The sequence below is a fragment of the Giraffa tippelskirchi genome, chromosome 9 (genome assembly GCF_054371585.1).
Source record: "Giraffa tippelskirchi isolate mGirTip1 chromosome 9, T2T-mGirTip1v1.2.pri, whole genome shotgun sequence".
NCBI classification, from domain to species: domain Eukaryota; kingdom Metazoa; phylum Chordata; class Mammalia; order Artiodactyla; family Giraffidae; genus Giraffa; species Giraffa tippelskirchi.
Window position 1 is genome coordinate 47,814,053 of NC_137283.1, and position 14,721 is coordinate 47,828,773.

The following is a 14,721-nucleotide window of genomic DNA, read 5'->3' on the forward strand; positions in this document are numbered from 1 at the left end:
TTAATAACTCTCAAGTTTGTTCATTCAATTAATAAAAATCTGTTTTATGAAAGCTTCTGGGGATACAGCAATTGAGTAAGACAGCTAAAATCCTTGATGTGATGGAACTTAACATTCTACTGGCTGAAATACGATGGAGAAAACTGCAGGCATATGAATAATGTATTCTCTTCAGGTTGGACAAAACTCAAATCTACTATATTCCAGTTAATATTAGGAACATACATTTGAAAATCTGCAAATATTAAGAAGTCTATAAATTTGCAATTGGCTAAGTACCATAATTTTTCATCTTGGTACAATGGAACTTTGTTGATTTAGCAAACTAATTACCAACTACTTACCACATAGAGTTGTTTCCACAGACTGGCCCATTCTTGCAGAGTTGCTGTAACCTCAGTCACAATAGAATCTTCAAGTGGAACCACAGTTTCATACTGCCTAGAACCAGAGTCACAACAAACAGCCACATTATCTTTGATAAACTACCAGAATGCTGTCTACTGCCCTTTCCAACATGTGTAAATCAAATTTAAATTCATGCAAATATAAAGAGAGGTACATCTAACTGAATACAGACTCTGTTGCAGTAATGTGATAATATTAAGTGAACTGATTTAATGTAAAAACATTTAGGTTTTGCTATAAAAATCCTCAATATTACTTTTAGCAGTACTGTCATTAAAGATAGTTTTTAACCTTTTTTCTCTAAAGGAAGACTACAGCACTGCCCAAGACTTGCTTAATTTTTAAAAACTATTTGTGTCCTTTAGATGTATCAATAATGCAAATTAGCTCATGCTCTGATGGAAATGGGTTGGATAGGGGAGAGTCAGACACTGGGGTTTGAAGTTTTATAAACTCTCCCTTATACTGACAGTATGTTTTCCTAGAAACCTGTCGAGCAGAAGAATCCTAATCCTGGTAACAGAGATACTGGGTTTCTTTCCAACTACCTTGTAAGCAACATTCATTATGGCATCAATCCTCGTGCTAATTGCCAAGGATTTATCAGTGAGCAAAAATGGACAGAGTTTGTATCTTCAGAGAGCTCTTATTCTGCATAAAAAATCAGACAAGTAATCACAACAGACACCAACCATGATGAATCTAAGAAAGAAAGCAAACTGCACAGAGATTTTAGCTGGGGGACACGACATAAAGAGAAGATCAGTGAAGCCTTCTCTGAAGAAACAGCAATGCCCTCCAAAAGCAAAAAGTCAGGATCACAAAGAGTTTGTTATGAAGGAGAGGTGTGGTGTCACCTGCAGAGGGAATGGTATACAAGAAGTCACTGAAATGGACGAGAATTTCACATATCTAAGAGCTTAAAGAAGGCTGGGCTGACTGAGGCCAGCTCTCATAGGGCCTCTCCAAATGATACTTAAGATGCCAGATCTTAACACAGGGAAAATGAATGAGAAGATCCTGAAGGGCTATTCAAAGCAGAGGCATGACTTGAAAACATTTTTATAATGTCAGTGCCAATTTTGAGGGTTAATGAAATATTTTCTGGCACCAAATATTTTATATACTGATACACTGAGGTAGATGAAACCTGTATTCTGACTTGTTAGCCAAAGAGAATATCATCCAGTTGGAAACAGCAAAGGAAAATTAATTTTAAAAATTAGCATTAAGTATCATTTCTCTACATAGCTAACAAACCCTCACTGTGTTCAAAGGTGACTTAGTGTATTAATACTGAGCATCAATGAATACATATTACTTGATCTATGCTGTAAGGCCTTCTTTTTATTTTGTGTGATTAAGTCCAGCTGATTTAAAATAATCATCTTAGAACGTTGCCAGAGCACTGTCCATATTCATCAAATTTATCAAGTGAATTTTCAGTGCAAGGCTGAGATTCAAACTTGACACTATGGAAATAGAGACATGGGAGATGGGAGCTGTTTTAGCAAGATTAATGCAGAACTGCTGTACAGGATAAACTGGAAAAAAATTTCTGGAACATTCCATCTACTAGGTCTTCAGCTACTTTAATCATTGACTTTCATGAGAAACTTACATTGTTCCTATTTTAAAGTTCTAAACCTTTGGACTTACCTCAAATTATACAAATCCAAGTCTATACTAACACCAACATATTTTTCCTTGGCTATAATATAAAATCAATATTCTGAAAATCTTTAAAATTCAGATAAAGTGTTATTTAAAAACACATTGTTCCATGGACCAAGTGGAATGTAGTCATAACACTAAGAAAAATGATCAAATAAAGTGAACTAGTAAGTGGATTTCCAAAAAAATTCTGCATTCATGCAGAATAAAGAGTTTGTTTAAAGTGAAAATTGGTAGTAAGAAGATATACATATATATGTTAATAATATATATATATTAATTCAATGTATAATGTGCAGAAATGTAGCTGAGAGTGTGAACTTCAGAGTTACATAACTTGGCCTCAATTCCTAGTTTCCCTTCTTCCTTGCCATGCTACCTTGGCAAAGGTAATTGAACGCTCAAAGCCTTGCCCACCTGAAATAAATGGACAATCCCATCTTCTAGTGTGGAATTCTTAAGCATGATGTAATAGCTAGAATCAAGACTGCTGGGAGAAATATCAATAACCTCAGATATGCAGATGACACCACCCTTATGGCAGAAAGCAAAGAGGAACTAAAGAGTCTCTTGACAAAAAGTGAAAGAGGACAGTGAAAAAGCTGGCTTAAAACTCAACATTCAAAGAACGAGGATCATGGCATCGAGTCTCATCACTTCACGGCAAATAGATAGAGAAACAATGGAAACAATGACAGACTTTACTTCCTTGGGCTCTAAAATCACTGCAGCCATGAAATTAACAGATGCTTGCTCCTTGGAAGAAAAGCTATGACCAACCTAGACAGTATATTAAAAAGTAGAAATGTTACTTTCCGACAAAGGTCCGTCTAGTCAAAGCTATAGTTTTTCCAGTCGTCACATGTGGATGTGAGAGTTGGACTATAAAGAAAGCTGACCGCCGAAGAATTGATGCTTTTGAACTGTGGTGTTGGAGAAGACTTTTGAGAGTCCCTTGGACTGCAAGGAGATCAAACCAGTCAATCCTAAAGGAAACCAGTCCTGAATATTCACTGAAAGGACTGACGCTGAAGCTGAAGCTCTAATACTTTGGCCACCCGATGCAAAGAGCTGACTCACTGGAAAAGACCCTGATGCTGGGAAAGATTGAAGGCAGGAGGAGAAGGGGATGACAGAGGATGAAATGGCTGGATGGCATCGCTGACTCGATGGACATGAGTCTGAGCAAGTTCTGGGAGCTGATGATGGACAGGGAAGCCTGGTATGCTGCAGTCCATGAGATAGCAAAGAGTTGGACATGACTGAGCAACTGAACTGAACAGTCATCAAGACAGTATAGTACTGGCACAAGAACAGAAATATAGACCAATGGAACAAGACAGAGAACCCAGAGGTAAACCCATGTACTTATGGGTACCTTATTTTTGACAAAGGAGGCAAGAATATACAATGGGGCAAAGATAGCCTCTTCAATAAGTGGTGCTGAGAAAACTGGACAGCTACATCCAAAAGAATGAAATTAGAACACTACCTAACGCCACACACAAAGATAAACTTAAAATGGATTAAAGACCTATGTGTAAGACCAGAAACTATTAAAATCTTGGAGGAAAACATAGGCAGAATACTCGATGACATAAATCAAAGCAAGATCTTCTACGACCCACCTCCTAGAGTAATGGGAATAAAAACACAAATAAACAAGTGGGACTTAATTAAACTTAAAAGCTTTTGCACAGCAAAGGAAACTACAAACAAGGTGAAAAGACAACTCCCAGAATGGGAGAAAATAATAGCAAATGAAACAACTGACTTAAATTTCAAATTCAGACTTAAATTGAAGAAAGTGGGGAAAACCCCTAGACCATTCAGGTATGAACTAAATCAAATTTCTTATGATTATACAGTGAAAGTGAGAAATAGATTTAAGGGACTAGATCTGATAGAGAGAGTGCCTGATAACGATGGATGGAGGTTTGTGACACTGTATAGGAAACAGGAATCAAGATCATCCCCAAGAAAAAGAAATGCAAAAAGGCAAAAAGGCTGTCTGAGGAGGCCTTACAAATAGCTGTGAAAAGAAGAGAAGCAAAAAGCAAAGGAGAAAAGGAAAGATATTCCCATCTGAATGCAGAGTTCCAAAGAATAGCAAGGAGAAATAAGAAAGCCTTCCTCAGCGATCAATGCTAAGAAATAGAGGAAAACAATAGAATCGGAAAGACTAGAGATCTCTTCAAGAAAAGTAGAGATACCAAGGGAACATTTCATGCAAAGATGGGCTCAATAAGGACAGAAATGGTACGGACCCAACAGAAGCAGAAGATATTAAGAAGAGGTGGCAAGAATACACAGAAGAACTGTACAAAAAAGATCTTCACGACCCAGATAATCACGATGGCGTGATCACTCACCAAGAGCCAGACATCCTGGAATGGGCAGTCAAGTGGGCCTTAGAAAGCATCACTACGAACAAAGCTAGTGGAGGTGATGGAATTCCAGTTGAGTTATTTCAAATCCTGAAAGATGATACTGTGAAAGTGCTGCACTCGACATGCAGCAAATTTTGAAAACTCAGCAGTGGCCACAGGACTGGAAAGGTCAGTTTTCATTCCAATCCCAAAGAAAGGCAATGCCAAAGAATGCTCAAACTACCACACAATTGCACTCATCTCACACACTAGTAAAGTAATGCTCAAAATTCTCCAAGCCAGGCTTCAGCAATACGTGAAACGTGAACTTCTAGATGTTCAAGCTGGATTTAGAAAAGGCAGAGGAACCAGAGATCAAATTGCCAACATCCATTGGATCATCGAAAAAGCAAGCAAGTTCCAGAAAAACATCTATTTCTGCTTTATTGACTATGCCAAAGCCTTTGACTGTGTGGATCACAATAAACTGTGGAAAATTCTGAAAGAGATGAGAATACCAGATCACCTGACCTGCCTCTTAAGAAACCTGTATGCAGGTCAGGAAGCAACAGCCAGAACTGGACATGGAACAACAGACTGGTTCCAAATAGGAAAAGGAGTACGTCAAGGCTGTATATTGTCCCCCTGCTTATTTAACTTATATGCAGAGTACATCATGAGAAATACTGGGCTGGAAGAAGCACAAGCTGGAATCAAAGATTGCCGGAAGAAATATCAATAACGTCAGATATGCAGATGACACCACCCTTATGGCAGAGAGTGAAGAAGAACTAAAGAGCCTCTTGATGAAAGTGAAAGAGGAGAATGAAAAAGTTGGCTTAAAACTCAACATTCAGAAAACTAAGATCATGGCATCCGGTCCCATCACTTCATGGCAAATAGATGGGAAACAGTAGAAGCAGTGTCAGACTTTATTTTTTGGGGCTCCAAAATCACTGCAGATGGTGACTGCAGCCCTGAAATTAAAGACGCTTACTCCTTGGAAGGAAAGTTATGACCAATCTAGACAGCATATTAAAAAGTAGAGACATTACTTTGTCAACAAAGGTCCGTCTAGTCAAGGCTATTGTTTTTCCAGTAGTCCTGTATGGATGTGAGGGTTGGACTCTAAAGAAAGCTGAGTGGGGGGTGGAGGGCCCTGCAGACTCACTCTGCACCCAGCCGCAGCCCCAGGCGGGTGCTTTTTCCGTCTGCCACAGGAACTTGCGGGGGGCTGTGACCTCTGCCCTGTGAAGGGCAGCGCAGCTACCCCGGTACACTGGTGCTTTCTGGGGGCGGGCCGGCCGCGTCTCCCCGGGGCCGCGGGGGCATGGGGAGGTGCTCGTGGCGCCTGCTTGCGCCGCGCCTCCCTCTGACCACGCCCCCGTGCCCCCCAGGGTCCGGCAAGAACTACAGCGCCGAGAAGGTGGCGGAGAAGCTCGAGGCGCTCTCGGTGCAGGAGGGTGAACAGCCCGAGGACGCGGCCCCGGCTGCGGCCGAGGAGGAGCAGGGAGGAGCCCCAGGCACCTCGCCCCCGGCTCCCCTGTTTCTTTTTTAAATTTTGCCCTACGCCTTCTTTTCGGTTTGTTTTTATTCTGTTTTGTTTTTACAAGGGACTTTATATAAAGAACTGACTTCCAACATGCAGGTTGTTTTCTAAATTTTTGCCCTCATGAAGACAACTTTAGAAAATCCATTCCCCGGTCACGAGAATCTACCGTGCTAATTTTCTTTTCCATAGTGGAAACATTTACAGTCATCAAAATAGCGAATGAACAACACATTTGAAACCTGAAAAAAAAAAAAAGAAAGCTGAGCGCCAAAGAATTGATGCTTTTGAACTGTGGTGTTGGAGAAGACTCTTGAGAGTCCCTTGGACTGCAAGGAGATCCAACCAGTCCATCCTAAAGGAGATCAGTCCTGGGTGTTCATTGGAAGGACTGATGTTGAAGCTGAAACTCCAATACTTTGGCCACCTGATGCGAAGAGATGACTCATTGGAAAAGACCCTAATGCTGGGAAGGATTGAGGGCAGGAGGAGAAGGGGACGACAGAGAATGAGATGGTTGAATGGCATCACCGACTCAATGGACATGGGTTTGGGTGGACTCTGGGAGTTGGTGTTGGACAGGGAGGCCTGGCGTGCTACGGTTCATGGGTTTGCAAAGAACCTGAGCGACTGAACAACTGAGTGACTGAACTGAACTGAAACAACTGACAAAGAATTAATTTCGAAAATATACAAGTAGCTCATACAACTCAATACCAGAAAAACAAATAACCCAATCAAAAAGTAGAAAAGGGACCTGAAGAGACACTTCTCCAAAGACATAAAGATGGCTAACAAGCACATGAGAAGATGCTCAACATCATTCACTATTAGAGAAATGCAAATCAAAACTACAATGAGACACCACCTCACACCAGTCAGAACGGCCATCATCAAAAAGTCTACAAACAATAAATGCTGGAGAGGGTGTGGAGAAAAAGGAACACTCTTGTCTTGCTGGTGGGAATGCAAACTGATAAAGCCACAATGGAAGACAGTATGGAGATTCCTTAAAAAGCTGGCAATAAAACCACCATCGGAGAAGGCAATGGCACCCCACTCCAGTACTCTTGCCTGGGAAACCCCATGGATGGAGGAGCCTGATGGGCTGCCGTCTATGGGGTCGCACAGAGTCAGACATGACTGACGCGACTTAGCAGCAGCAGCAAAACCACCATATGACCCAGCAATCCCACGCCTAGGCATACACCCTGAGGAACCAAAACTGAAAAAGACACATGTACTCCAATGTTCACTGAAGCACTATCTACAATAGCTAGACCATGGAAGCAACCTAGATGTCCATCAACAGATGAATGGATAAAGAAGCTGTGGTACATATATACAATGGAATACTACTCAGCCTTAAAAGAATGCATTTGAATCCATTCTAATAAGGTGAACGAACCTAGAGTTCGAACCTACAGTGAAGCAAGTCAGAAAGAGAAATATAAATATCGTATACTGACACATATATATGGAATCTAAAAAGATGGCACTGATTAATTTATTTTTAGAGCAGCAGTGGAGAAATAAACATAGAGATCAGACCTATGGACATGGGGGGAGGAGAGAAGAGAGAAGGGGAGATGTATGGAGAGTGTAACATAGAAATTTACAATACCATATGTAAAATAGATAGCCAATGGGAATTTGCTGTGTGACTCAGGGAACTCACACAGGGGCTCTGTGACAGGCTGAAGGGTGGGATGAGGAGGGAGACAGGAGGGAGGTCCAGGAGGGAGGGGACACGGGTGTGCCTATGGCTGATTCTTGTCGATGCATGACAGAAAACCACAAAATTCTGTAAAGCAGTTATCCTTCAATTAAAAAATTAAAAAACAAAACATGCTTTTAGCAACCTCTAGGGCTAAACAGATTGGAGCCTAAACCCCTCCTTCCCTCAGCCAAAGGTCAGGATCTGCCAAAAGCCCAAGGTCACTCTGGGGAAGGAGATCTAACATGCTATTGTAGGATCTGATTCTAATAGAGGCAATGATGTAAGCACTAGACAGATGTGTTCAGAGGGAGAAAAGGAAGGGAAAACAACATCTCCCACTTCCGAAAGCCAAAATTTTAAGATATGTAAAGACATCCAAAAAAAAAAAAATGTCCAAAGGCTTAAAAATAAAACAAAAAATCTTCTCAGGATTTTATAAATCTGATAAATGTTTTAAAATATTTGCAATGCTTAGTGACATGAGTAACTTCCATTTAAAAAAAAGAAAAGTATGAAATAAAAGCAAACATAGATAAACCAAGAGTCAACAGATAACGCAAAACAACCAAGCAACAATTTTGCAAATGAAAAAGTCAAAATATCCATCTATGGCCAAGTGGAATACTGAAATTATAAATAGATAAGGGAATACTATTCAATCTTTAAAAGGGATGAAATTTTCATACATGCTACAACATGGATGAGCTTTGAAAACACTAAGCCAAGTGAAATAAAACAGACACAAAAGAACAAATATTGAATGATTCCACTTATATACAGACAGATAGCAAAAGAAAGGTTACCAGGGGCTGAGAGAAAGGAGGAATAGAGAGTTACTGTTTAAAGGGTACAGAGTTTCTGTATGGGATGAGGAAAAAGTTCTGGAGTTGAATACTGATGAAGGTTTGGACAGCACTGTGAATGTACTTAATGCCATCAGACTGTACACTTCAAAATGATCAAAATGCTAAATTTTACACACAGTTTACCACGATTTTTTAAATGATAAAAAATATTAGAAGTAGGGAGAAAAAAAACCTCAACACAAAGGATACATGCCAGTTAGAAGTCGAAAGAAAGTCAGCAGCAAGCTACATAAGAGTACTTAAGAGATGTGGGGATGAGGTAGAAGAATTCCAACCTACTCCTAACATAAATCCCAGAAGAAAAGAGTGGTAATGTTAGAGAAAATTGTGATTTCCTTTTCCTTAGCTGCCCTGCATTGTAACTCCCCTTCTGTGTTGGAGAAAGACCCTAACATAGAGACAGAGCTGCCTTCCAGTATACAAGTGGAACACAATGGACACTTGATTTCTCAGACTCCTTATGACTACAGTACAGGCTCAGGGCCTGAGCTCCATCCACCCTAGACTTAGAAAAGAAAACCAATTATCCAAAGCAGCAGAGACTACAAAGAAATCAACTTGTTGGCAGGTACATTCAGCTTCCAGAAGCAGATGTTTCTACAGGAGCATCCAGTTGTGAGTTGGTAAGGCAAGGGCAAGAGGCAGAATTAATTAAATACAGAAGATTTGAGATAAGACCTAAAGAAAGTAACAAGGTTAACCAGGCATGGTGTTCAGGCACAGGAAACATCATGAGCAAAAACCTTAAGGCAGGAACATATCTGACATGTTTGAATAAAAGGAAAGAAGCCAGAATAACTGAAGTCAACTGAGAAAAAGGGACAGCAGATGAGGTCACAGGGGTGACAAGAAGCCACATCATAAAACTTTGTAAGCCTTTGTAAGAACTTTGGTTTTTGCTTTGAGTGAGATGGGAGTCATTGAAAGGTTTTAAGCACAGGAGTAGCATGATCTAACTTATATTTTTAAAAACTGCTTTGGCAGCTGTATTGAGAATAAACTGTAGGAGGGCATGAATACAAGTGGGGAAAGCAGTTAGAAGGCATTGCAGTAACACAGGCAGGAAAGCATAATCATAGAAAGTCCCCACTTTTCCTTCCATGTCAAGCTGCGACAAGTTAGGACATAGCTTGCCTTTTTCTAAGCTGTCTAATGCTGTATAAAGCACAATTCTATTCCATGATCCTTGAGATGATCACATCCTTTGTACTATTCCTGGACAACTGACTCTCAATAACTTTCCCAATATTTCTTTGAAAGTGAAAATGTTAGTCGCTCAGTCGTGTCTGACTCTTTGCGACCCCAAGACTATAGCCCACCAGGCTCCTCTGTCCATAGGATTCTCCTGGTAAGGATACTGAAGTCGGTTGCCATGCCCTTCTTCAGGGGATCTTCCTGACCCAGGGACTGAAGTCTCCCGCATTGCAAGCAGATTCTTTACCATTTGAGCTGGATGCCATTACAGATTCCCTTCCTATTCTTTCTCTTTCATCTATCTACCTCAAGGCCACAGAGCCCCAACCATGTGTGGTAATGGTAATAACAAGGTTCCCAGAACACATACAACAGAAATCTATATGATTATAAGCAAAGTCTAACACTGTCTTCTAGCTCCATCCTAGAGGGGGAAGTCTGAAGCTAGGTTGAGAGAAGTTTGATAAATAGACCAATAATGAGGTCGTGTCTGACTCTTTGTTACCACATGGATTGCAGTTCACCAGGCTCCTTTGTCCGTGGAGTTCTCCAGGCAAGAATACTGGAATGGGTTGCCATTCCCTTCTCCAGGGGATCTTCCTGACCCAGAGATTGAATACGGGTCTCCTGCACAGCAGACAAATTCCTTATCATCTGAGCTACAGGGGAAGCTCCAATGAGGTCAAGAGCAAATTGAAAAAAAAGTACCAAAAGATAACTTGGCCTGCATGATCAAAAAGCAAGAGACCTTCTGGATACTGCTGACCTACTATTTCTCCTTTAAACTGGATTCCAAACTAAGAGTTTTGAATGCTAGTGCATACAACGAATGAATGGATAGATGAGACAATTTGATATACTCCATAATAGCTATGGAAACACTGACAGATTTTATTTTCTTGGGCTCCAAAATCACAGTGACTGCAGTCATGAAATTAATAGATGCCTTGCTCCTTGGAAGGAAACCTATGACAAACCTAGACAGTGTTATTTTTTGATAGAGACATCTTTTTACCAGAGACATCACTTTGCTGATAAAGGTTCATATAGTCAAAGCTATGGTTTTTCCAGGAGTAATGTACAGATTTGAGAGTTCACCCATAAAAAAGGCTGAGTGCTGAAGAATTGATTCTTTTGAACTGTGGTCTGGAGAAGACTCTTGAGAGTCCCTTGGACTGCAAGGAGATCAAACAAGTCAATACTAAAAGAAACTAACCCTGAATATTCATTGGAAGGACTGAGACTGAAGCTGAAGCTCCAATACTTTGGCTGCCTGGTACAAAGTGCTGACTCACTGGAAGAGACCCTGATGCTGGGAAAGATGAAGGATAGGAGGAGAAGGGGGCAACAGAGAATGAGATGGTTGGATGGCATCATCGACACAATGGATGTGAGTTTGGGCAAACTCCAGGATACAGTGGAGGAGAGGGAAGCCTGGCCTGCTGCAGTCCATGGCGTCACAAAGAGTCAGACACAACTTAGCAACTGAACAACAACATAATATAGAATTGGAAGGATAATCTCTAGTTAGGAAATCAGGGCTACCAAAAGCTGAATGTTTACTGATGCTCTGAACTCCACAATGAGTTCAGAGCAGTTTTCTCTTTCATCTTCAGTGTTCAAATAGCCAAAAAACAAACTCTAGTTCTGATTCTGATCATTTCTGAATTACAAGGTTAGCTGAATTTATGGCCTTTTATCTATATTTCTGAATTACAAGGTTAGTTGCATTTATGGCCTTTTATCTATATTAAGACAAAAGACTTGGACAAAAATGGTACAGATAGTAGAGACACTGGATAACACAAAAGACTCTAAGTTTTGCTCCTACTAAACCTCCTCCTGCAGCATAAAAAGGCCTTTCTTCTCTACTGTGATGAGGGTGTTCTTACCTTGCTTGAAGACTTTCAGATTGGCTCACTCAAATGAGTAATCTTGCAGAGCAAGCCAATTTAGAAAAATGTCTTATACCAACTATCCCCAATGCCCCATGAATTCGATCTGCTTCCTTTCCTAGCCATTCCAAGATGAATGTGGTGTAAGGTCCAGGAGCTGCTCTTGAGATCAGCTCCATGGAGTTTTACTCAAGACTGATCTGGTACTGAACCAAGCAGGACCCTATAGGGCCTTCCCAGAACAGAATGCTGCCCCCAACTCCACAATGTCCTCTGCCTGACTCTTGTCTGTAGACAAGAGTCCTTTAGCCTCCTAAGTCCTTCTGAATTCCAAAGAGTAAATTTAATTAGACAAGTGAGAAAACACAGAAATAAAGGAAAATAGTCAAGCAAGACAAGTTAATAACAGTTCAGCCATTAAAACAAACTCAAGGACCTTTAGTTCCTCCTCAAGCACTGTAGATAATACTATGAGCCACATCCTCTGTTGCAGAGACTGAAACCCCTACCAGATGGAAGAAGTTAACCTCATGCTGCTCACAAGCAGGCAGACCCCAGACAGGTTGAAACCAGAAGGTTGATGATGTTGACTCCTGATTATCTCACCATCAACCATTCGGGGGACTATCCATGAACTGATCACACCCTACAAACCCTCTCCCTCACCCTGTCTAAAAACCCTTCTCTGAAACCCTTCAGGTAGTTCAGCCCTTTTAAGCACTTGCTACCTGGACCTCTTGCTTGGCGCCCTGTGATAAATCCTGCATTTCCTTCACCACAATCTGGTGTTAGTAGACTGGCTTTACTGAACGTGGGCAGACCAAGGTTTAGTTCAGTAACAGTACCATAACTGTGGAATCAGAACTGGCCAGTAGCAGTGGGTAACCCTGAGACTTCGATATGGCACCATACACCAAGTGGATTAGCCAACACCATTAGGCAGGTTCCTTACAGTGGACTCCACTGATCGTCACATACTTAACAAAAGTGCACTCAATGTTTGCTAGCCATAGATAAGGTAAGTCTTAGGGCTATAAAAGATTCCAAGCTGCTGTTGTCCTGAGGTGCTCTCTGAACCAGAGACTTATCATCTTGCAAATGAGTAATATGGTCTAGACATATGAGTTTCCTCTCTGGTACTCCTCTCCCTGAAGAGTTAAAGTATACTTTTCCCCTTCTGGTTGTGACCTGGCACTGCTGTCTCTGAAAGGTCTCCTGCTTTGATGAAATTTCCTTTGCAACTTCTCAGAGCTCTGCCTAAATAAAGCCCGTTATGTGCTGCTACCATCTCATGGTCTTGTCTTTTTTCTTTATCAGCCCTAAAATCCTCTAATTTAGTACAAATGTGTAAGTTTTTCAGTGAAACTTTATAAAAAGCAGCAACAATACTTGAATCATTTTACGAATGAGAAAATCCAGGTATCAAGAAACACTCAGGAAGATAACTGAAAATATTAAAATTTTTAAAGTTCCCACAAGAACATTTTCACAGATAAGATTATTCAAACAATTTCACTTCCTTGTCAACCAAACAAAACAACAAGTACTTCAGTAAAAATGGCACAAATTTCTCAAGAAGCAGATGATATACCCTACAAAGCACTGAAAGTACAGTTATACCCCTCACGAGTATGGCAGGAGGCAATGAAGAAGGCACATGATAGAAACATAATGCATGTTCTCTGACTGAAAGAGCCTCAATTCCTGGTTGATATTTGCTAAGGTAGAACCCTAAGTCCCCGTCTTGCTGATCTAACCAAGCACTGGAAGATATCCAGGAGAAATTTGACCATTTTAATCCACAACACCACCTATGCAGTACTGCTATCTAAGATGCTTAAGTCAAATCCAACCATAAGGAAACAGACAAACACAAATTGAGGGACATTTTGCAAAACAACTGGCCTGGGCACTTCAACAAAGTCAATGGCATAAAAAGGAAAAAGAAAACCAAGCCTGGAGAACTGCTGACAAAGATGAAATATAATATTTAATTTTTGACTGGATCCTGAACCATACCCCACCCAACCCCCAAAAAACCAACCAAATGAAAAGATATAAAGAATATTCATGGGACGATTAGGGACATTTGAATTTGAACTATATATTTTATAGTATGATAGCAAAGTAATGCTCAAAATTCTCCAAGCCAGGCTTCAGCACTACGTGAACTGTGAACTTTCAGATGTTCAAGCTAGATTTAGAAAATGCAGAGGAACTAGAGATCAAATTGCCAACATCCGTTGCTGCTGCTAAGTCACTTCAGTCGTGTCCGACTCTGTGTGACCCCACAGACGGCAGCCCACCAGGCTCCGCCGCCCCTGGGATTCTCCAGGCAAGAACACTGGAGTGGGTTGCCATTTCCTTCTCCAATGCATGAAAGTGAAAAGTGAAAGTGAAGTCGCTCAGTCATTTCCGACTCTTCGCGACCCCATGGACTGCAGCCTACCAGGCTCCTCTGTCCATGGGATTTTCCAGGCAAGAGTACTGGAGTGGGGTGCTATTGCCAATATCCGTTGGATCGTCGAAAAAGCAAGAGTTCCAGAAAAACGTCTACTTCTGCTTTATTGACTATGCCAAAGCCTTTGACTGTGTGGATCACAAAAAGCTGTGGAAAATTCTTCAAGAGATGGGAACACCAGACCACCTGACCTGCCTCCTGAGAAATCTGTATGCAGGTCAAGAAGCAACAGTTAGAACTGGACATGGAACAACAGACTGGTTCCAAATAGAAAAAGGAGTACATCAAGGCTGTATATTGTCACCCTGCTTATTTAACTTATATGCAGAGTACATCATGAGAAACACTGGGCTGGAAGAAGCACAAGCTGGAATCAAGATTGCCAGGAGAGATATCAATAACCTCAGATATGCAGATGACACCACCCTTACGGCAGAAAGTGAAGAAGAACTAAAGAGCCTCTTGATGAAAGTGAAAGAGGAGAGTGAAAAAGTTGGCTTAAAACTCAACATTCAAAAAAAGAAGATCATGGCATCCGGTCTCATCACTTCATGGCAAATAGATGGAGAAACAATGGAAACAGTG

General features: G+C 40.9%; 1 protein-coding gene and 1 non-coding gene across 2 annotated transcripts in view; one reads left to right on the forward strand and one right to left on the reverse strand.

The window, feature by feature from the left end:
* The window catches only part of DOCK3 (dedicator of cytokinesis 3), a 276,490-nt gene that overhangs the window by 222,231 nt on the left and 39,538 nt on the right, over positions 1-14,721 (reverse strand). Inside the window, exon 5 of the mRNA XM_081525200.1 lies at positions 345-441. Within this exon, the coding sequence (XP_081381326.1) occupies positions 345-441 (97 nt within the window). The remainder of the gene's footprint in view (positions 1-344; positions 442-14,721) is intronic.
* Positions 5,613-5,735, forward strand: LOC145522134 (small nucleolar RNA SNORA77). Its single transcript, XR_014065945.1, has one exon. It is a non-coding gene; the product is annotated as a small nucleolar RNA SNORA77 (small nucleolar RNA).